General features: G+C 42.7%; 1 protein-coding gene across 2 annotated transcripts in view; it reads left to right on the forward strand.

Annotated features, from left to right (window-relative positions):
• prkcz (protein kinase C, zeta) overlaps positions 1–24,786 on the forward strand; it is a 150,769-nt gene that overhangs the window by 26,878 nt on the left and 99,105 nt on the right. The window contains exon 1 of one of the 2 annotated variants that reach the window (XM_068596889.1): positions 22,230–22,719. The exons of the other annotated variant lie outside the window; for it this stretch is intronic. Within the exon in view, the coding sequence (XP_068452990.1) occupies positions 22,683–22,719 (37 nt within the window). The 5' untranslated portion in view covers positions 22,230–22,682. Of the gene's footprint in view, positions 1–22,229; positions 22,720–24,786 lie in introns of those variants that run through there. 2 annotated transcript variants of the gene reach the window in all.

Consider the following 24,786-nt stretch of genomic DNA (forward strand, 5'->3'; position numbering starts at 1 on the left):
TACCAACAACTGTTTTTTTTCTTCAAAGATTTCAATAATTAGCACTAAATCTTTAAATAATGGGACACTAAATAGAATATAATCAATTGAGGTTAATGGTTCTTAACATCTATCACACATCAGAGCACCAGTGTAGCATTAAAGTACTGTTCCATGCAGCCCATAAAGTGGGACCAGTACATCAGCTGCATCTGTACCAATAGTGTTATGCAATGCCATAGCAGGAATTAATCACTAGCACTGGAACTGTGGCCAAGCCCCTGAGGAGGAAAATACAACAGTCATACAACAACTCAGTGCAAACTATTGCAGCTTCCAGGTGAGAACAGCTGCCTTGTTTAGGGGAATGATGGCACACAGCTTCCTAACTTAACACCTCGGCTTTGTTTTATGTACCCATCCATTATTCCACAGCTGCAATGTAATCCGCCATGTCACATGCAGTGCTGAGACCAATCATTTCCTCTGTGATGTAAATGGGGAAGTCTGTTATTTGTTGTTTATGGTAGGACATTGATCACAGTGGTCAACATTATGAGAAATAAGTAACACACTGAGATAAATATATCCTTAAACACTTGATCAATGTTAACATCTTGGCCTATTTCATTAGCTCTGAACTTGTGCCACATTCACTGTCTATCTGTCCAACACTAGTTAACATTACATTTCATTTAGCTGATGCTTTTACCCAGAGCGACATACATTTTTGCTCTACACACCGTAGACACGGCAACGGGTCATTTTACTCGCTTGACAATAAAAGGGTGTTCACACCAAACGTGGCGCGATTATATTCGCGCCACGTCAAAGGGGGCCTGGCTTATCAGCGTCACTTCTCTCAATGAAAATAGTGATTTCCTCCGCTATTCACTACGGAAGAAATAACTACTAGTTCTGCTTCATAATTGTTGTGGAAGTCAGAAAAACGTGGGAACATCAAACACCCCTCTGTTTGGGTTCATAAAATCATCCCTAGCCCGCCAGAGCTCCGTGAATTTCACCAACTCCAGGAACTATGTCTGGTGTTACGTTACCGTTTCCTCCATTCACCATAGAAATAACCACTAGTTCTGCTTTATATGTAGACAGGTGAAATGAGAAATGAGTACTTACACACAGCTACAATAGGGATCTTTATTTCTCTGATAAATGTAGAATATTTAGTTTACGTTGGTTCATTTATAAAGTGCAAAATTCACAACAAAAAGTACAAAAATAACAATATGAATCAAAACAACAAACCATACCACACAGTTAACTATGAAGGTTAACACACAAAACAGTTAGATACATTATGCAGAACGTTGCAACGCACTCACCACATGTTATTCTGGCATTAGCTAAAACTGCGCCGCCGACGCTAAATCCGCACAGCTCAAATCTGTAACCATCATGACAGTTTGTTTCAACATCCAGCGATACATAAACACTTTATAAACATTATTTACATATATCACAGAACATTTACGGACACATTCTCTGCAAAAGTTACATTTCAAACCCATCTGTTAACCAGGAGACAGACGACCGCTCCACCTGAAGTCACGGATTCGACTTCCCATTTTTTTCATCCGTCTCGCTGGCTCCCCTTTGGGCTACAGCGCCCTCTGGTGTCCCAACAGTGACAACACCTTTCCCACTTGGTTACATATACTTGTTGTGTAAACTCCACATAGTGTGAACATCAAACTCTATGGTGTCTGGGTTCATATTTTTCATCTTTAGTCCCAGAACAGTGTCTGAATGACGGCCGCTATCAGCGCTTCTTCCGGGGGTCTGTTAGCAGTTTGAATTAGCGACGGCCGGAGCTTCTCAACGCTGATTGGCTGACGCGGCTAACCCTAACCCTAACCCTATGACTCACGCGATTTTTTCGCCGGAGATTGGGATATTTGAACTCAAGCGAATTTGCGCCACGTCAGACGCTCCTTTAGCCCCGCGTCAAACGGGCTGTTCGCGCCACCTCAAACGCGTCTATCGCGCCACCCGACGAAAAAAATGCCTTTTCACCCCCGCGGCGCGTGTTTGCATTGACTTTACATGGAATCTGGTCACGCGTCAAATTCGCAAATGACGCAACTATGACTCACACGTTTTTGCAGCCGGAGTTGGGAAATTTCAATTTGCGCGTCGACAACATGCGCGTCAACCCGAGTTCGCTCCGCGACCTGCGAGCTGTTCGTGCTGCTTCTACGCGTCTGACGCGCTGCCCGCTGGAAAATACGCGTCGACGCAGCTTTGCATGCAGAGCAGAGCGCAGCAGACAGAAAGTCCAGAAGGTTCTGGTGCAGCTCGTTGTATCCACTCAAATGTCACTATGTGTTCACATTGCTTGGTACAATAACTTAACAGCTAGGCTAACCGTTGTCTTTGGCTCGCTAGCTAGTCATTCATTGCCCGTGTTTGAGCCACGCTGTTGGGTTTGATAACGTGTTATTTAAACCATGTTTCTTCTTTTTAAAATACTGCGGGGGCATCAAGAGAAGAAATGTGTAAATATCTCCTGGGGTGCATAATGCCGACCTGCGTTCAACAATGTGGTATGATGTGGCTTCGTGACACGCAGAGAAAGTGTTGGTTGGATTTTTGGTTCAATATCTAATTAATAACTTATTTTTAGGTAAAGTGCAGTCCGTATCCGTTGTGCATCTGTGTGTGTGTGTGTGTGTGTGCGTCTGTGAGTGTGTGCGTCTGTGATTGTGTGTGTGTGTGTGTGTGTGTGTGTGTGTGTGTGTGTGTGTGAGAGTTCTGACATTCAAACAAATCCTGTTAAGTTTTCCGATTTGTATATCTTTATTTTTATAAACTCTTTATTGTTAAGATTGGTTGCACTGTGAATTTGCACTTTCAGTTCTGTTTTTGTAATAAAAGGTTGCAAATTAATGCTTTTTGAGAAAAAAACCTTTTATCCGATAATTCGAAAAAATAATCAACCTATTAATCACTTATTAAAATAATTGTTAGTTGCAGCCCTACTCAGTACCCAACCCTATTAGAGTGGTCACTAACTCCTTGCTTTGAATTATTTCATGTTCTCCTTTGACTTTCTTGACACAGTACTTCTATTCTATCACTTTTCGTGTGAACAGCCAATGTCCACTTCTGCTTCTCTATGAAGGCACTCTGTTTTCGCAGGTAAAAAATGTTTTGCCTTCAGATGTGATCGGCCGTTGTACAAGCTAATTGATTTCAAGCAGCTGACCAGTTTCCACAAGTACCTTTTTAAGCGATATTTCATTACGTCTGGCAAACACATTAACACTACAACCCCCGTTTTTGCCCAAGTAAGCCTTTAGGAATATCGAAATATGTTACATTTCTGGGTTGTACTAAACTTTCAAGCCTCCCTGGGCTTTATAAAAAACACTGTTATGTATTGTGCACAGTGGCCATTGGTCAAATAAGTTTTTTGATTATTTACTAAATAAAAATAACGTTACCACATAAGGAACGTACTCCATCACGAGACAGTGGATCAACATTACAGTTGTTCCGATACTAGTATTAAAACATCTCTACTTGCACGTCAGGAATGGAATGACCGATTGACCTACATGCAAACGAGAAGCAGCAGTTTTAACACACAACCTGTGTGAGCAGTGCGGCTGTTAAGATTGACATCCCGTGACAGGAAACACAACGTCGGTAGCTGTAAGAAGCCGTTGACAGCATAACCTGTGTTGGTGGTTCATCAGTTGTTCTATCCTCCCATACCAGCCTGAAAATTAAGAAAATGTGAAAGAGAGGTGGCCAATGCTACGCTACGATTGGCCAGACTTCGTTCTATGGTAGGAGTTAGTGGAGGGGGTTAATTAAACTCATTTTTTCACACACTTTCTTTAGCTTTTTACATTATCTCTTTCTTCTGTGGGTGATAGACACATCGTGTGTTCTCAGATCAGTTCCCTGATGTCCTGACGTCTGTTGAATGGTGTGATTTATTTGTGTGCCATTGACACATGTGGTGTTCCTCCGGATTCCCCACAGAAGGAGTGCGGCATTGTATGTGCCACCTTTGGCCCAAACCTTTACAAGCCGACCTAGAGCCGGTTGCAGCGCACCGCAGCGGAGGAAATGCGCCCGGCAATCGCCAGCACAGCAAGGGGAGAGCCCAACCCCGTCGGGTCAAAAACAATACATATTGTCCAAATCTATCTAACAAAACTGCGACAGACACCTTCCACAGTGCACAGGCATGACATTGCTGCACAGCTGCGCCGTCAAGAGCAGTGCACCTTGGCGCAGGGAGAGGCCGCAGAGGGGTTGCACCAGCAGCCCCAGGGGCAGCAGCAACAACAGCACTGTGGCTTATTTATGATTAAATACGACATATGTGTGTCTGGTGAGTGAAATGCTGATTATGTTACTGTTTTTTACATTTGCAGTTGTACAGACACAGCGCTGTTGTTGCTGCTCGACTCGGGGTGCTGGCGCCTCTTTCTGCTGCTGCTGGCACAGCTGTGCTGCAATGTCTTGTCAGTGCACTGTGCAAGGGGTCAGTGCTCCGGTTTTGTTGGATTTATTTAGACAACATGCATTGTTGTTGACCCGAAGGAGTTGGGCTCTCCCGTTGCTGTGCTGGCCCTCGTTGAGGGCATTTCCTCCGCTGCGGTGCGCTGCGACCGGCTCGAGGTCGGCTCGGAAAGGCTTGGAGCAAAGGTAGCACGCCGGCTCTTGCTTTTGAGCGCCTCTGCCCGGACCTCGCCGCTTCTCGGGGCTGTGGATTATGTGCTTGTTGTGCCTTCTCTCCCCGCCGGAAGGGACGGGACCTCCTGCTCCCGGCAAACTCTGCTCAGTGCGGCTCAACCGCGTTGCATTGCCGGAACTGGGATCGGCCCACGTAAAGGGCGTCAGGGGTTTGCGGCGATGTCGGCAACCCAACCGACCCGTCTTGAAACACATCCCCAGGAATCTAACGCTGTGGCGCAAAAAAAACGAGGGCCGGTGCAAGCTGGCCGAGGTGGGATCCCGGCCCTGTGGCCATTGGGTGCTGCGTAATTGTGCGTTGCTTGGCGGGGGAGTCCGCTCTGGTGGTTGAAGTGCTTTCGTGGGTGGGTCCACGTGCCCTACGCATTGCTCAACAGGAGCCACACTTAATAATCAGAAAAGCTAAGTGAAACTAAGAGGAGTGACCTGTTTCTTAAAACCCGTTGAGGTCTTGGTGTCACGCCATTGTGCTTTACAGTGTTTATGTTTTTAAATATTCATAACTCTGCGAAAAAACGGCACAGAAAAAGTAATCTGCTACTGTTAGAACCGCTAGACTCTGCGGCTCCCTCTCCCTCTGTGTGCTTTGATTTGTCAATTCAGGTGTCCGTCTGCATTTTGTGTGAAACTACCAATGACCACTCAGGAAATCCCTCAGGACCTACCCATCTACGCTGTAAAAAAACACTGGTTTTCGCTCCGATAGACAACACATTACCCAATGAAAAACAGCTAAAAAAAGGGTTTTCTTTTAGTGTACTGAAAGAGAACACAGAGAAGATGGCAGCTCCGCTCCGCTGTTCAGTTTTACTCGAGACGCGACACACAAGCATGCGTTGGTGAACAGTACAGAGTATACACATATATACAGAGTACATAGTACACACATATATACATGTTGTTCTTGTTTTTTGAAAACTCTTCTTGTAAAAACGAAACTGAAATATTTTTTTATATCAGTCCCTCGCTCATATTGATGAAAGTAGTGACAGACCCCACTTCTACTCACCACTGAAACTTAGTTACAGTTACTTAGTTACTTACAGATCGTGAGGAGTTGTAAAAATGTGGAGCCTCGAACCCCCTTTCTCTCTTGTAGTTTGTTGTCCTTGAACTGAATGCATTTTATCTAGCTGTATTACATTGAAATATGCACAGACTCTGTTTCATTATTCATGTGTATTGAAAATGTTCTTAAAGCAACGTTCTTCACCCCTGCCGGACTTTAAACTGAAAACCGAACTCCATGTGCTGTTTTGTCTCAAGTCATTACAGATAAGGCTTTATACCGGGCTGAATGGCCCCTCCCAATCTCCACCCACACAGACAAGAACAAGTGAATAGATTATTTGAAATGAGGTCTCATCCCGTGAGGAAAGAGCCTGGAAGATGTTCAAAGCAGGGAATAAAAAGTATAAAATACACAATTCACACAATATTGTTTTTATGGAGTCATGGTCATGTGGTATGTATGCAAAGTGCTGTATCATTCATATTTACACCATTTCAAGCCCTCACAGCCTCTCACACTTAACCATTTACCAAGTGACGTCAATAAGTCCCTGAGGGTTCAGAATTTCAGGGTTTAGGGGGACATTGGGATTTGGCAAATGACTCAAACTGCGATCATAAAAAGATAATTTCTCAATGTGTGTTTGCTTTGTAATGGTTGTGTATGGGCCATTCTTTTTGGGTCCGGCATGTGACCTGCGTTTTTTCGTTGCCACGATGCCAAATCTCTGCACAGCCCAATATTCCTACAGTTCCATTGATAGCATGTATGAAGTCTCACCAGCTGCTGGTCTGACTCCAGCTGTTAGAGCTTAACTTGCATAACAAAGAGAGGTCAAACATCTGTGTGACGGTGAAACATCCGAATGTTTGATTTCAAAATAAGTGTCTTTATAATCTCTGAGCCCATTAATGACACAACTGTCTCCTAAACTAAAAGCTAGTAGGGAAAGAATGGGGAGCGTCACTGTGGCCTGGAGTTCTGCTGTGCGTGTGATGTCATCGCAACATCCCACTGTGAACATTTCTTTTCATTCACCTCACTCCCTCCACTATCCGTCTCTTCTGTCAACTATCAAAATAGAGGAAACAACACTGGGTTAGGATCTCCACAGGAGATCTCCCAAAGGAGAAAAGGGCAGAACATATGTGTAAAAGTTAACACGATTATTGACTCACATTGCACTGAAGACGAGCCACCCTAAAACTGAAATATGTTATATTTAATGGAAACCGAAATTAAGTTGTCTGGCTGTCTTTTTTAAAAATTACTGTGTATTCTGTGTACGTGTGTCAGTGTGTTTTGGATAAGTGGGAATTGGTGTTGTTGAGTGCATGGTGCACTGTAAAGCACTGCAGGGAGAATGAAATAAAGGCGTCTGTGCACTGCATGTGTGATAGAGAAAAAGAGAAGGAGGATTCCGCATGCGGGCCCTTCACGCATTACAACACCGAACTGTCAAAGCGTGGGAGCCAGTGTTGACTTACTGTAGACATGGCGGGCCTGACTGAGAGACCAAAGAGGGAGAAGGTTAATAGACTGGATCAAACCAGTCAAGTATTTATCCTTCCAGGCTGCTGTCCAATGAGCTTCCTCTAAAAGAGGAAAGAGGTATAATGGTAAACAAGAACCATGTAATGTCGGGGTGGGCTTGACTGGTTGGAGTGATGTGGTATGTTGGTAATGGAGCCCCGTTTAAAGAAGTTTTTCTGAACTGCCCCTCACTGTGATACACGACTGGAGAAGATACTGATAATAGTCAATGTCTAGGTCAGGTTTTCCATATACTAATCAATGCTTGTGAGATATGGTGTAACAACACAATGGGTAGGGCCAACCAATGACGAGGTTCACACACAATGCTGGTGCTCTGTTAATATCTAGGTTGAAATGATGAAATGAGCTTCGAGTCTCAAGAGGGTTATCTCATCAACCTCTGCTCACTCACATGTTTCATTTCTGTCGACATGAAAACACTGTTGAGGTAAAAATAATCAGCTTGTTTATCCCACCTTCATTCTCTTTTTTATTCCCTCTTGCATTCGCAGTGTATTGATTTTAACAACACACACATTGACACGTATCTGCAATGAGTGTGTCATTGTTCACACACCTGCCAACAGACTATTATCTAGTCTTTTTTTTCCAGAACAGTTTGCATTAAGCTTTTTGAGATGCGGCAATCTGGTGAAATTTAGTTTTTCATTTTAATTTATTTTGTATCCCCTAAATACACAAATCATGAATTTGCCTTGGAGGGCTTTATAATCTGTCAACATGCAACTTTCTCTGTCTCAGGACCCTCACATCAGCACAGGAAAAACTCTCCCAAAACCCTTTTAACAAGGAGAAAATGTGTGATAATGTGTACATGATCCACTTAATAGTCCAGCTACATCCACGATCAATGTAAACCTGTGCGGCGAGAAAGCACAAAGACTCCAAAAGAAGCAATGTTAGTAATGTGCTTAAGTTGAAGAAACTAAGGATATTGAGTTCGGGAAACAGTTGAGAGGGATGTGTTAATAAGATGGGAAAGAAAGGTGTGAGAAAGGGGAGAAGGTCAGGAGCATAAGACTGCCTCGGAGGGCTTTCAGTCTGTACACATGGCATGAGTAGTGGGCATGGACCACGATCCAAATAAACACAATCCTGACAATGTCAGCAGAAGGAAGTGGAGAGAACCAGCAGGAATCTGGAAAATATCACAGGTTTGTAGGGCAGGGCCATGGCAGTGGGCAGGACCAGTTCCAGACACAACTACGATCCATGGCAGGGGGCAGGACCAGCTCCAGACAGCCATGATCTGATGATGTGTTCACACCGAATGCGTAAAAAAATTTCTCGACGTGCGTCCAGATTGTTTTCGACGTGCGGCCAGAAATAGTGTGTTCACACCAAAAGCAGCAAGACTAATCGCGGCACCAAAAAGGGGCGTGGTTTATCTCCGCCGCTTTTCTCCTTGAAAAGAGCGATCTTTTCCGTTATAGACTATAGATGAAATAACCTTTAGATCTGCTTTATAGTTGTTGTGGAAGTCACAAAAACGTGTGAACATAAATTCCATGGTGTCTGGGTTCATAATAGTATCCTAGTCCCACAACAGCCTGAATGAAGCCGCTATCAGTGCTCCTTCCGGGTGACCGGCAGCAGTTTGATTCAGCACCGGCAGGACGGCGGTGACGAGCGGACCATCTTAACGCTGATTGGCTGACGCAACTATGACTCACACGTTTTTGCAGGCGGAGTTGGGAAATTTCAACTCGCGCGTCGACTCGAGTTCGCTCCGCGACCTGCGGGCTGTTCGTGCTGCTTCTACGCGTCTAATGCGCTGCCCGCTAGAAAATACGCGTCTACGCAGCTTCAACGCGGCTGTGCATTGACTTTACATGAAATCTGGACGCGCGTCGAAATCTTGACGCGTTCGGTTCTCTCTTCTCTTGCTCAGTGTTAGTGTAAGTTATCAAAAACTCAGAATGCTAAATTTTTAACCCTGCCCTACCAAACCTGTGATATTTTCTAGATTGCTTGGTCACAATGCGATCTTGACCACCTCTGCTGGTGGTTTGGCTAATCGGATGACAATCGGTCATCAGTGTGTGTCTGGTGCATCTATCTGTGGTCAAGCAAGTTTTACAGAGAGTTATTGAGGAGTACATCATCCATGTTATACTCACAGCCACGGGTCAACAGAAGGCGATACCTTTCCAAGCTCCCCCCATCTCAACTTAGCCTGTAGCGAGGGAGAGGGAATGAGAAAGACGTATGTCATATTTGTCATTTGTGGTTTCCACTAATGAGAGCAGCTGGACATGCATCCAGGCTCCACACCCTTAACACTCAACACATCTCTCACCTCATAAGCATCTCCAGCTCCAGGAATAGCAACAGTGGTTTTGTAACGTGTCAGGCCTCCTTGCTGCACTGCAGCACACCCACATGCTCTCCCTGCTGCTCACAGAGCTGCTGGGAAGTTCTCTAGCATTGATCCAAATGCGGAAGTTTGTCGGCTTCGCTAGGATGTGTTTGATTTGCAGATAACTGATGTAGTGTGCTATCAATAGTTTGCTGCGTAACCCTTCTGAAGCTCATATCGGGAGCGTGTGGAGCATTACACATGTGCACTAGACACACAGATTATGTCTGCAGGAGCATAGCTTCCCATACAGAGCTAGCAGAGCTTTCAAGCTGTAAATGGCACCGTTGTTAATGAATCGTTTACCGTGGCACAGCAGAGCACCATTGTTCCACCTTTAACACACTGCGGTTTCTATGCTTGCCAGAATTATGCCTAGTGGATGACAGTCACTCTTCTGAGACAGTACTGGGTTTGTGCTCCCGAAGCTGCAAATACGATGTATGAAAGTTAGATGGTTCTGATGTGGCGCATTGCATGGTAGCTCCTCTCATCAGTGTGTGAATGATTTCTATGTAAAGCGTCTTTGCGTATTCAGAAAAGCGCTATGTGAATTCAAACCATTATTAAGTCAGAGCAGAAGACCTATTAAATTCGTATTATTTCTTATTCTTCTCGTTCTCGTGCATCATTGCACAGGGAAAAGAGGTGCTTGGGCTAAACGTGGATTATTCAAAATTTCCACACTAATCTGACTTAGCGAAAATCCCGATCTGATTTGGGTGTCGGATAAAAGCCGAAAAAAAATGTCTCTATTGTGCCCCCTTTAGTTGTGAAAGCCCATGCTTTTTGCCAACTATCACCGATTGACTTGAAATTTGGCACACATGTCTGGAAGGATCCGTGGAACAAAAAATGGAGGTGGACCCTTGACCGCCGCCTACTTAGATTTTCTGCCATTTTGAATTTTGTAAAAAACACTTTATTCTCAACTGCTCCCAAACGCTGGGTCCGATTCTTACGAAACTTTCGGTGGATCATTATTGGTTCGATGTGATCAAATACTATCTTCAACTTTCTTTATCTCATTGCATTTAGAAGATATGAACCAATTAACCTCTTACGGGTGTGACCTGGTACATCAATACATATAACTTCCAAATCACTTGGCCTATCCTCACAAACTTTGTAGCATATGTCAACATCGTGTCCCTTAATGTACCCACATTTTTTCAGAATATTTAAACCCCAGTGGGTGCTGTAGTTAATCGCTCAATTTTGGCATTGTCCTTGTTTCCAGGCATTGTAATTCAACACACTTTATGATGTTGAGACCTTTGCAGGGAAAAGTTATCAAAGGATTTTAAAAATATCAAACTATGTGAGCACAGGCCAGCACCAAAGAGACACCATTTTCCATAAAAATGGAAGTTGTTTTAACTCAGCCGTACATTATGCAATCTGCTCCATATTTCTCATTTGTCACGACCTCCTGACCCTGAAGACATCCATATGGTAATTTTTAATCCTAGTCATAGCACCACCTAATGGCAACAGGAAGTTACATGGGAAGTTACATGTGTTCCACTTGTACATCCTCCTCCTCACAGATTATTCAGATCACTCTTAAAATGAGTCGAAAGAGACTTAAGACATGGAAAAAGCATAACCTTGAAGTTTGTAAGGACCGTTGAACGGTGTCGAGTCGGAGCATCGCGGAAGTTTGATCCTTCGCCATGAACGTATAGACCGATGTAACTCGACTCCACATCATCAGATCTTTTCCAGATTTATTATGTCTAATGAGACTCAAGGCCTGAAGACATGAGCAGTGTAATTTTTTATTTTAGTCATAGCGCCACCTAATTGTAACAGGTAGTAAAATGTTCTATACTTTGGCTTGCTTCTCTTAGTAGGTGAATCAGCTCAACATCAAATTACTTCTACACATACATAGGACTTTCATGATGCCAACCCCCAAAGCTTTTGATGTTTCGTGTAACGCTGTTGCCGTGGTGACCCATCCTTCGCGGTCAATAACGAAGGTGCTTTTGAGGCACTAAACATGCTCGAAACGTAACTAAACTTGGCACATACATTTAAAGGCAAATATGTAGTTACCCGATATGATTTGAATGCTTCTAAATGGCACCTTGGCTCTATAGCGCCCCCTACAAATATTCATTTAAGCAGCCCCAGCGCTATGGTTGACCTACATGTATGACACTTATTAGTCATATGTATCACATGTAAACTGAAAATTAAGTCTCTTGGGACCATGCTCTAAACCATACAGGAAGTCAGATAGCGCCCCCTAAAGAAACTCACTTTTTTTTGACAATACTTGAGTTGTAAAAGCTCACAGCTTTCGCACCCTATCATCGATTGACTGAGGGTCTCCATACTCATGCGGCCAAGGACAGCCAGGCGAAGGTCCTCAGCCAGGCGAGCTGGCGACCCGCAGGCGTCCCCGACGTGCTGGAGCGTGGGCCCGCTCACAGCTGCTCGCAGCTTTAATTATTATTATTATTATTATTATTATTATTATTATTATTATTATTATTATTAAAGCCTACATGTCCGTCTAAAAGCGGTCTTTTTGAAGGACCATTTCACCTAAAGACACAGCAAGCTAAGTATTTACTCAAGGTTTATCCAGAAAAACCGAGCAAGTGGACCATGAGTAAAAATTGGAGATACATGAATGCCATATTGGTCTACAATTATTATCAAATTTTAGGCTAAAACAATGCATTTCTACACTTTAATGTCTTCCGCCAAAAAACCTATGTGCAGGTTTTGCACCCTAATGATTTAATATCAGTTATGTTTATGCTACCATGTTGTTTTGCTCTCAGCACTCTACCAGAATGGATCTTCTCTTCATGTATGCATCATTAAGTTTACTCAATGAACAGCATTTTTCATCATTCCGTGTTCAATGGCAATGTTAGTTCTAATATAAAACCAAATGAAGCAGTGCAGAGCCAGTTGCATATATTCACTGAAGCCAACATTTCTAAACATACAGTAAATTGTATGTGCAGCGTGAGACAATACCGAAGATCACTTGTGTATTAGGTTTCATTGGACACCGACCTAACTGTGTTGGATGAACACAAGGTGATGACTTCACATTACATGATGAAGTAATCTATTTTATCTTTATTTTATCAGACCGTCTTACTGAGAATAAGATACCTGAGAACGAGAAACAGAAACATCACAACTACACAATGAACAGGATAAAAGAACTGCTAAAAGAGTAAAAAAAAAAAAAAAAGATAATAAAGCTTTACAATTTCCAAGGGGATGTATAACTTTAGTGTGAGGGCAGTCTGCAGAACATTCCATTTAAAAGCTGTACCTAAAACCTGTTTTGCCAACATTATTGCGTGTATCTAAGGTTAAGTTGTTATTAATGTGTGCTGTTTTTAAAAATAATATTCGTGACATGGTTTTCACCTTAGAACCTGACCTGACTTTATTCTTCTTTCCAAAGATTAATTTCTGGGAGAAACAACAACCTCAACAAAGTCAACTGTCTTTCTGGAGCAGTGCTTTTCCCTCGCTGCCTATTTTTACTAACTGGGTTGGAACTAAAACTTTAAGTAACACGGTTGTCTCATCTGACTTGGGTCTTGGGAATGTGGGTCATATCAACCTTCAGATAAATAAAGGTTCTACTAAAGATCTGACGATTGAAAGTCTCTTTAACCTGGGCCTCTTTGACCAATCCCTTTCCCCCAAATCCGAAGTGATTACAGCTTTGCTATTTTATATGCAGCCCTCAGTTGTGTTTGGCTTTGTGAATTGCACTTCATTTATATCTGTATATTTATAAAGGCTTTTTTTTCCCCCTGGCACATGTGATGGGGTTGCCTGTGCAGCGGTGGTCTCTCTGGGAAGAGCTTATAAGATTAAAGCTTGTTGAATGTTTCATGCAAAATTGAAAGAGGGATGCTTCTTGCAGTGAGCAAGTGACTCAGAGAGGAGACGTGTTACCTACTAAAATAGGTCTCACTGGCTGCTGGGAAGACCCACCAGAGGGATATGATCGGGGCAACACACTAATCTTCAAAGAATTGAATTGTTCTACACAAATAAAAGCCCACAAATATCAGTCCCATTCCCACTGATTGTTACACTAACTTTAAAATGGTTGCTTAGCATTGGCATGAACAAGCAAATGATTATCATTCAGTTAGCCTGGTAGATAATCAACACAATTATACTTTATTTTGTATTCATATAGCACTTTTATAAGCAAAGTGCTTCATAATGCAATAAAAGCTAGACATTTTTAGAAAAAGTAGAAACCTTCTAATAGTTCCGGTGTTGTGTTCATTCCCTCAGCAACAATTGGACTAATCTGTGCTTTGCAGGCACCATGTGATTTATTGGCTTAAAGTCTGGAGATGGCACTGTTTAGTTTTGTCTCAGTTACCGGTGCTGTTAATATCCAATTTTGTTCTTCTGATAGTACAGGGAGATTGAGCGAATTGAGAAATTCGCTAATTTGTTGCTCGCCCTCTAGTTGTGGTTGTGTTTATAGAGATTTGTGGTATTTTTTTAAAGGCATTTTGCAATTCATCTTGTTTATAGTGTATAGTTTTAGAAACCGGATCTCTTATTTTGTAAATTGTGCTATCCGCTCGTTGTTTTTGCAGTCTTCTTGCCAGGAGCTTTGTTGATTTTGAGCACGAGTCAAATTTTTTCTTTTGTGAATATCATCTTTTTTGTTTCAGATGTAGAGGCTCATTTCAAATGAGCCTTAGAGGACTTTGGAAAGCTAAAGCCCCCATAAAGGAAAAGTCCCACGTTCCGTCAGTGACCACATGTTAGCCAAAATCCACACAAAATAAACTATGGATCACAAGTTAATTAATAAGTCCTGACTGTTTTAATTAACCAAAAATATACCTGTAGGAGTAGTTTTTTAGAGTACCATGGCAATCCTCCGGGCAGATAACCAAAATAAGTATCACTCTGGAGTCTATTACAACTTATCTGCATTTTTGTGAAGAATCATCATTGTCCTGTAATGGGGGATCGTCTTCTGAATCCCTGTAGTTTATCCTGATATTGAGACTAGTGGGGTTTGTTGGGTTGTGTCCTGCTGTCCGCTGCACTAGGTTTCTGGTCGTCACTCCGGTCTTGCCGTCTTCCGGCCACATGCCAGGTAGACAGGCGCTGGATCTTCTCTTGGTCCAGGGCAGCGAAGGACTTCACCACCGTAACTGGAAATGCTCTTCAGGCCATTCCATAAATCCTTAAATTATCCCTACACGCTCGGCCCACTTGGTCTATTAGTCAGCTTCCAGATTAGCTTTGCGCTGCATTAGCCGCTTAATTAGTGTTGATGTTACTTGGAGCACGTTCTCAGTTTCATCTATTCTCCCCTCTGCTTCATCCAGTCTGTCATTTGCTCTCTTCAATTCTTGTTGTCTTTTCTGAAGTCCCGGAGTTCATTTAGAATGCTTCGTAGGCTAGCCCGGAGCTATCCTTGTCATGTGGGCTCGGAGAGCTGCCTCGGCTGTCTTGTCCGATTTGAGGATTGTATTCCATCATGTTTGTGATCGTACTGCACTGTGATTGATAAACTACCGTTTTTTGGGGTTATTTAACAAAACCGTCTCGAAAATTAAGCTGTCATGCTCTCAGTGGCGGAACCGGAAGCCTTGTTACTAAATTGTTTTAGTTAGATAATCACGCTAGGATAATTTATATCTAAGTCTGCATATTGATGAATCTATCTCATGTTCAGAGACCAAAGAAGACAGATAACTGTAAATAATCAATGAAAGCAAAGGTCCAACAGAGGGGAATATCTCTTTTAAAAAACTGTATGTATGAAAGTGGGTGAGGAACAAAGGACAAAAACTTTTAGTAGGGAGGTATACAGATAAAACTACTTATCAGAAGCACGGAGGGCCACACTAGAAGCAGGATCTCAACAAGAAATAATGTAGTGTTCATCATTTCCCAAAAACAATTGAAAGTGTTCATTCAGAAAAGCCTTGCATTCTAAAAAGCCTGCATTCAGAAAAGCCTTGCGGATCTCATTATGTTGTGCGGGTGGAATTGGAGCGGTTGCCACATCCTGCAATTGAACCTCAGCAATGAATAGCATTTGCTCGGAGCACATCTGTTCAGAGGGCTAATCCACAATCAGGCCAGTCCATTGCATAATGCTCCCACTGGGCAACCACTTCATCTGGCACGAAGACGCCATGCAACAACCGTGTCGCAGGAGCTGGCCTTAGTGAGGCGACATGCCGAGCAGAGAGAGAGGTCTGCTAAGTTGCTGAGTCGAGCTGGTTCACATTCGAGTGCGTCTGACTGTCTTTGGCAGAGCTGTTGACCTTATTTCAGAGGCCTCCCGCTGGCTTTTCCCCTTAATCTAACCTGTCCCTCTTTCTTATTTCAACCCCCTCCTCATCTGTTTGTCTACTCACTTCAGTTTCAGCCCCCCTTTGCTTTCTCCCTCTCATTATCGTGTTCCTTTGTACCTATATTGTCATATTGGTACTTTAGTTTGTACTCTGTGCACCCCATATCTAACCAGGTCACCTTGCTGTTCTTTGATTTTTTTTTATAGTCTGAAGTCAAAGCACAAATCCCTACAATTGTACATAATGCACCAAATAGACTGACAGTAAGATGGCCAGTCAAGGGCCGCTTTTCCCAGATTCGATCATTCTTAAGGACTTAAGAAGGCTCGAAACAAGGTTCGGCTAAGAAGGAGCGCTACGATAGGAGTGTTTCCCAGACGCGTTCTTAACTGCCTTCTTAAGATCTCGCCAAAGAAGCTTCCTAAGATGCTCTTAGTGGGACCTGTCCACCGCCGTGTTGCTGAAACTAAATCAATTGATGCCAGGCAAATCGATCACCCACCACTTTATCAGCGCATAAACCACGCACAACACGCTGTGGTCCCCACACACAGGTGCAATTACGCTACGTGTGTGTGTGTGTGTGTGTATTCCATCCACGACACTAATCACCCGGGGGATCTCAGCCATGGCATGAAACCCACGGTGGACCTGGTGGACCTCGTCCCATGTGGTGGGCATTCTGATGTGTGTCCGGGCATGGCGCAGGAGGGTTGGTGTCACGGCTGCCACACTCCGTGAACTGACGCCTTGCTGAGGCCGGTGCCGTCCCCCTCCACCTCCAGGAAGCTTCCTACTGCGTAAAAACGCAGGCTGAGGGCAACATTGCAGCGGATTGGTCTCTAGATGTGTGGTGACACTAGCGTGACACAGCCCAGTCCGACAGCACATTAAGTGGGAAGAAGTGCTGACGCACAAATGCATTTATGTAACCTATCTGGCTTCGCGCAGGTTGACGCTGTTGGCCAGCAGCGAGATTATACTGTATTGCAGCCGTGTCTTCTCTCACGCGTGGACTTCAGCAACGCCTTTAGACGTGGAGCCTCTCTTGATGAGGTTCCAGCCGAGTTCAATTACACCTGTCAGTTTGCCTGATATCTATGGAATACCACAGGGTTGTTGATGTTTTTATAGCTAATGTAAACTCATATGCAGATGCCGAATGTGTGTGAAAGCGTAATAAGTGATAGAAATGATGATTAATTTTATTTATGTCGCTACAGGAACACATGGGCAATTTTTTTTTTCATATCGTTATTTTTCTTCTTATGCCATAATTTTTATTGCGTCAGTGTTCCGCAGCTGTGGGCACACATTCATCATTACTCATGGTTTTAGTATTTGGCTGCAGTGAGCGTTTGGTCGCTAAGAAAGCTATTAAGAGTGGGTCAGACTGATTTTACATGTCCTTAGTGAAAGAGCGTCTTAAGCTAAGAACGACTCTGGGAAATACGTCCTTTTTTCACAGCGCTCTTAATGCTGTGTTGTTTCAACGCGCCTCAAGATTACATGCAAAGTCAATGCACAGCTGCGTCGAAGCTGCGTAGATGCGTATTTTCCAGCTGTCGACGCGCGACGCATAACATTTTTTGGCGTTTTCGGTGTGAACGCACCATTAAAGCGCTCCTTAGACGCTCTTAGGGCTTAAGAGCGTCTTAACGAATCTGGGAAACGCGGCCAATATCAATTAATTCAGGTGATTCTATTCTATTCTATTAATCAGGTGATTCTATTCAGTTCATTTAGTATAGCCCAAAATCACAAATTGTGTCCTGGCACCTCACATCAGCAAAGGAAAAACATTTATCTAGGAGAAAAGAAGAAGAAACCTCAAGGAGAGCAACAGAGAACGACACCTCTATCAAGATGGAACCAGGATGATACAAGCTACGATCTAAAGCTTTATTCCCATAACAAGTCGACTTCTTAGACTCCACTCTCCATCCAGCTGTGTCAGCTGCATCTGCCTGGCTGATAAGATTGCAGAGCTGGAAAGGAGAATCTCCACCCTGTACCAGATCAAGTACTGATTCATTTGGTCTGGCTTGATAGATGTAATTGAGAATCATTCAGTGGCGGGCCGTCATGGCCTGCTAAGCCTTCTCTGCTGGCCTTAAAAGAATCACAAAGTTATAGATATTATAGCGGCAGCTGGTTAAGCAAAGAGGGTCGTGTTTTTTTTTTTTTCGCGTAAAGTCATTTATTCATTGGCGCCGTCGTTGTTCACCGCTTGCTGGCCAACTCGCTTGCAACTGGCTAGCAGCTGTTTGTAGATTGGTACTTAGAGGGTGTTGGAGGTACTTAAGACCCAGGGGAATAAATAAAGAAACCTGGTCTAAAAGGGCTGTAAGTGAGGTCCAATAATGACACAGAGTAAAGGTGGTTACCTTAATTTGCCACCATTTAGTCCTTCCCAGTGGAAAATGTCTCTAAAATATGTCAACAGTGGTGTTTTCTAAAGCACTCCACAGTGTTGATGTAAAGTGAGTGAGTGGCTGAACTACACGCCCTGCAGTGCTGATAACATCACAATGTCTCAAAGGTTGCTTTTGATAAAGCCATTGGTCCAGCCCAGAGAATAGCCTTCCACCCTCACTCTTAAGGAATGCAGAAAATGTTTGCTCAACTTCCTTGATGTTGCAACATTGGCAGTCAAGGAAAGACATGAGTGGGAGTGCTTGCCCTAAAATAATCAAGGTTTTTATGATAGAATTTATGAGGTTTAATCATTCCGTCATCTAAGACGTGAACTTTTCAATTGGAGCGTCCTCTGGTTTCAGTCTAGTGTTTTTTAGAGATTTTTCTAGGCCAACACTCATACTTGCGAGTTTATAAAAAAGCAAAGAGTTATGAACAAGATTAATAGTCAGCAGTACTTTGCAGTGCTCTCTAGTGGACACATTTTGTAATAGAGGCACTGTCTTAAACCTTTGACAAATACACAATACCTTTGCAATAACCTAATTTTAGCTTATTAGCTACATTAGTTATTAGCTTATTTAGCACTATATATATATATATATATATATGATCATCATATATATTTGTTCAGATCATGAAAAGATAGAAAAAGAAACACAAAAAAAACATACACTTTTATTAATTCCCCTTGGGTAAATTCTTCTCTGCATTTGACCCATCCTTGATTAAGGAGCAGTGGGCTGCCTTGTGAGGCTCCCAGGGAGCAACGAGGGGTTAAGTGTCGTGCTCAGAGATACTTTGACGTGTGAACTGTGGGGGGACTGGGGATCAAACCGACTACCTTGTGGCAACGGGACAACAACTCATTCCCCTGAGCTATAGCCGCCCTAATAGTTGATACCAGATACTCGTTCATAATAAACAGATATGTGAAGATAAAGTCTTGACAGTCTTTGGCACTTGGACTCCACAAGGAGTCTAATGGTCATGGTAAAATTAACGTACTAAAGGCAGAGAACTGATCATATTTAAAAAGAGATGGCTATATTGAAAAACTAACAATGTAATTATGTGGCTGTGCTATTGGATACAGGATACCAGATGATCAGAACAGCTGATATCATGATTGACAGCCTCAGAGTGAGTGTAAGTGAGAGTTAAGGGGTATTTTGAAATATACTATAGCCTTAACGTGCAAAAAATATTGGCTTCCTGACTAAAATTACATTAGAGCTTCATGGATATGTATAAACAGTACTTATTAGTCTAGTTCTGATTATCCCTTAAACCATATCTTGATGTAAATTGGTGCATGTACGAAAGATGAAGTGCTGAGAAGAAAGTGATTTATTTGATGTTGCCAGTTTGTTGTGTTTTTTAGAAGCAGGCATATGATGCAATCACATTAGGGATGCCAATTAAATCTTTAACTGTGTGTTAACTGGGGAGACTGGAATTTGGAAAACAGTCAGTTTCCAAAATAATTTGTCTTTTTTTGTGTTGCTTCCTCTTGGATGCTTGCTTACAACATGACACTTGGTCGCTACGTTTTTATCGAAGTTGACTCCCAGAAATGCTTGGAACACAGTATAATGAGAAGAGGACAGGATCTTTGTGGCTACATACAGTGCCACACACTTCTCGTGGGTCTGAAGTGATGATTCAAGGGGATCGATTTTGTGAGTTTTTGTGAGTTTTCTGAGTCTATGCATTGTTATTTTTTTATTTTTGTCCTTTCGTTTCGTGCTTTCGTGCCTTTTTACAGTGGAGGTTTTTGGTTCTGTGTTTGGACTTTGCTGTAAATGGTTGACAACATTGTTGTTGTACTGGTCTCGATTTCCTCTTTGCATTGGTCGCTTTTTGCTGTTGTCTTTCTCTGATTCTAACAAAGACGTCTTTGACTGCAACCTACACAGACCATAACTGTGGTTGTATCGCTAAATTGCCTGCATTGTTTAAGTTATTTGTTAACACTATTACTCTGACTGCTCCAAGAACATAAAGGGAAACACTTTTATACGCATACAGAGTATGTATGGCAGAGGTATTTAACTAACGTTCAACAAGGTCCAGTTTGAGAAAATGTCCTCATGCAAAGGTCCAGTACATGACAATAATGTCCAACTTGCGCTATGATTTAGTCCCATGTTTATTGAAGTAGCCAACAGTTCTTTCAACATCTGTATAAAGTCAACAACTAACTGTCAAATCAAATAAATACAAAATATATATAATATCTCAACAATATGTATTATCAATTTTCAAATTGAACTGGATGAATTATAAATACTAAAATTCTAATTCTAATACAAAATGAATAGTATTATCTCATATCAATTACAATAGGGGTGGATTTAATGAGAAAAAAACATTACTGAAAGGTTTTGAAAAAAAAATCTTATAGTCTTAATAAAGTACTAATTTTACAAAAACAAATGTAACTTAATTGTCTTAGCCCTGAGCTTTAAATACAGTTAATTTAGGTGTATAGTGATGTCAACCAAAAAGCCACTATATCTGTTATTGAAACCACTTGTTTCAGCTCTATAGTCTCTGTTTATATTATTGTTGGACAGTAGATGAATGTGTTAGGGTTCTGTTCCTTCTTTTCGGATGTGAGTTGATACTTTTGCTCATAAGATTTGTCCTTTGGGGTGACTGTGACTCAGTGCATGCCCGTCTTTCAATCAGTGGATCAGTGGTTCCAGCCCTGGCTCTACAAGTTCTTGTCGTTGTGTTCTTGAGCAAAACACTTAACCCTAAATTGCTCTGCGTTGCTGTGTCTACAATATGTAGAGCAAACATGTAAATTGCTTTGGATGTAAGCGTCAGTTAAATGAAATGTAATGCTTTGTCTCGTAGCAAAGCTTCACATTGAGCTTTTAGCAATCGCCTGAACACATGAGAGACTTACGAGTTTTGAACTGCTTTTAAGAAGAATGAACATAGAAGAGTCTTTAAGACTCCGGTCTCACTGTCAACGTTTCTCTTTTTGGAGAACACCATGTGAAATAACATCCCTCACTTGCGGACTTTACCGAGTGTTCCGCCTCTCGTCCTGTCTTTCACTCAGAGTATGCATATTTGATTGGCCGAGTAGCATCACGTTATGTACATGCATGCGATTTTGTCAGAGTGTTTCCTGGTCCTCTGAATGTGTGCCGTAACGGCTGGAAAAGCTGCGCCGGTTAGAATATTAGCGCTATGTCAACTTTTAATAATTCTCCATTATCGATCGGTCATAGGTCCAGGGTCGGGATACAACGATGTCTGGGTCCGGACCGCTGTCCTCCGGCTGTTAGTGACCCATGTTGTATGGCAATAAAAGAAGTGGATGAAAAGGAATCTGTATTTCAATCAGGAGAGACAGTGAGTGATTAGTAATTATTTTTTATTATGCCAGATGATGTGTCACGGGTTAGACAGAATTGATTTGGCAGCTGAACTCCACGAGGAGATTGAGATCTGTGTTGTGGAGACTGTGTTGCCCTGAGCGGCCGTAATCTACCTTACCTTGGTCTTGTCATGGTCTAAACCCCTCAAAGTCTTGGTCTTGGTGTGGTCTTAGTTTAGGTGGTCTTGAATAAATTGGAACTCAAAGGATTTCTACATATACAATACACTGTTTTTGTATATAAGGCAGCATGACATTTTACATCAAGAGTCGAAAGGTGAAAAACTGTAGCACACCAAGCTCTCAGTATCCTATAATTGCATCCAGAGATGGGTCTCTGGGAAATTGTAGCTGTCATCTAGGATGGACTCCAAAAGGCACAGCACAGCCACTAAAAATAGTCCACAATATTTAAATTTAGGTTCAAATGGGTGGTGTGCAAAGAATGCTGCTGTTGGTTCTATGACTATGGCTGCCATCTTGTGGGTGAAATGTTACAACTGCTGTCCTCCATTGTGTGACGCCATCCCCATCGAGGAAGTGAAGATCATTTGAGGCACACGCACACAGAAAATTAGTGCATGCTTGCTCCGCTGATGTGTACTACATGTAGTGAGTCTGCTGTGTGACAAGAAGATGAAGAGCCGCCTGAAGGGAAATGGAAGTGGAGAGGGAGAGAGAGGGAGAGAGAGAGAGAGAAAGAGAGAGGGAGAGAGGGAGAGAGAGAGAGAGAGAGAGAGAGAGAGAGAGAGAGAGAGAGAGAGAGAGAGAGGAACGATGCTGTTCCGTGAAAGCGAGGAGTAGGAGAAAGCCGGAATGAGAAGAGGAGGTGCAGGAGACCACCATGAGATCCAGGCAGTGAAGGCAAGGGAGCGCTAACATTCAGCTGGAGGGATGCTCCTCACATTGCTCTTCTACTTTCGAGTCAAAGGTAGGGGGATCTGGGTCCAGGGTGGGTGGTTTTGTCCTGGGATTTGGGCGACGTAGGGTCACCTGAGGTCGGGGCAGAGACAGCCAGAGAGTGCACTAGAGAGGCTGCATGGGAACAGAGTTGAGGTGAGCAGGTTTGCCTTTTGTTGCCAACAATAAAATCCTTCGTATTTACACAGGATGAAAGCGAGGCTACTTTGATCAAATGTGTTCCTTCTTTTTGATACTAATCATGCAAAAATGCACTGAAATTGCCAGTCAGCACGATGCATAGTTTAAATGCAATCAGAGCATGAAGTAGGTTCCTATTCCTCACGGCAGCTAGTAAACAGAGTGTTTATTTCATCCTCATATTAGCGGCTACATCTAAATGAATATCCCCTGTTTTTCTCCCGCTGAGAGTATGCTGGGAGTTTTTCTCTCGCTGGGAGTATGTGAGGCTCTCCTCTGCATCACCCTGACAGATTTTGTCTCTCGGTTCCTCTCAGTATCATGCGAGCTGCTGATGTGGATCTATGTAACCCATCTAAACCCTCAGTCCGTCTATCTCAGCGGAGCAGGGACGAGTAACAATGTTACAGGCCAAATTTGTACGTTGATTTAGGGATGTGTGGCTTTTGTTACCATTTTCAGTAGTCTGAAGCAGCACTAGACTTGGATAAGCATATGTGTAAACAAGGACATGTTTGCAGCACCAGAATATTTAATTTAACATTTTTACACATTTGACCCAAATACCGTGTCAAATCTTTCTCAACACTGCTGGACTATTCTGGTGCAGAAGCCTAATGGCTATCTTCATTTCTGTCGGTGTAAAAATATGTCTCTGTTTCTCAACCGTATAATCTAATCTTTAGTTCTTGTTTTGCCTGTAAAATATAAACTACATAACTCTTCTAGTCAGAACTACAGCTGCAGTGTTCTCTTTTTCACAAACTGTAAGAAGCAGGCAGCATGACAGCTACCCTGAAGTGTAGCCAAAACATCTGGATCGCACCCTGGTGGCTGACTGTCAGTTTAGGGAATGCTTGATTTGAAATGAAGCAAAGGTTTCTTTGAGTGATGCTTTTTAAACTGCTGTCAGTAACGTTCATTTGTGCAAAGCCAAAATCATGATCGAGATGAATATTGGACTTATTGTGCAGCTCCTCTAAAAAAACATCATACATGGTACATTAAAAGCAGCTCAGATTATTGATCTGGGTTTGACTTCCAGAGGGAGAATGCATCCATGGAGAGGCGTTTTGTCTGCTCAGGTCTGATTCTTGCACCTAACTGGTGGAGATCGGAGATTGGCATAGGAGGAGAGGATGCAGAAAGGAGTGTGGTAGGTGATGGAGGGCTTTAAGAGTGAGAAGGACTCTGAACTGGATCTGTTGAGGGACAGGAAGCCAAAGCAGGTTCTGGAGGACTGGGGTGACGTGATCACAGGATCAGGAATTGGTGAGCAAACCAACAGTTAATATAGGACTTTGGATGATGTGCCAGAATGCTGCTGCAGGGGAATATGTAGGTTAGAGCAGGCAGAATGTTGGTCTGTCATCATTCTTTATGACATTTTAAAGACTAAAGCAGTGGTTCTCAACTGGTCTGGCTCCGGGACACACCAGCACCCTTAATGACAAGCTGTGACTCAAATCGAGGAACATTCTCAGCATCTCCAATATATTTAATGAAAAGTTGGTGCAGTTTGAACCTGAGATAGTATTGAGACAGTAGTGTTGCATGCTGGGTGTGTGATTGTGTGTATGTAGGGGTGTTGAAAGTCCGTAACAAAACAATAAGATAAGTATCAGAAACTAAACTAACTCTGCCGGACCAGGTGCATTAATTATAGCAATTATGCCAATAAAAAACAATATCAGTATACTTATTTAAAAGATTTCCATTTTGGTGCCATGCTGTTGAATCACGCTCAAAAACGGCTTTGTCTGTGAGCTAGTGATGCAACGTCCCCTTGGTATCGGGCCGCACAGAAAGAATGAAAAAAAAAGAAAAGAAAAAAAAAACAAGGTCTGTTTTATTTAGAAAAATGACCGGCTACATCCGTCTGTGCGCCTGAGCCTCT

This window comes from Clinocottus analis, unplaced genomic scaffold (genome assembly GCF_023055335.1).
Source record: "Clinocottus analis isolate CAN_PGR_092001 unplaced genomic scaffold, fCliAna1.0.p SCAF_4, whole genome shotgun sequence".
In the NCBI taxonomy this organism is placed as follows: Eukaryota; Metazoa; Chordata; class Actinopteri; order Perciformes; family Cottidae; genus Clinocottus; species Clinocottus analis.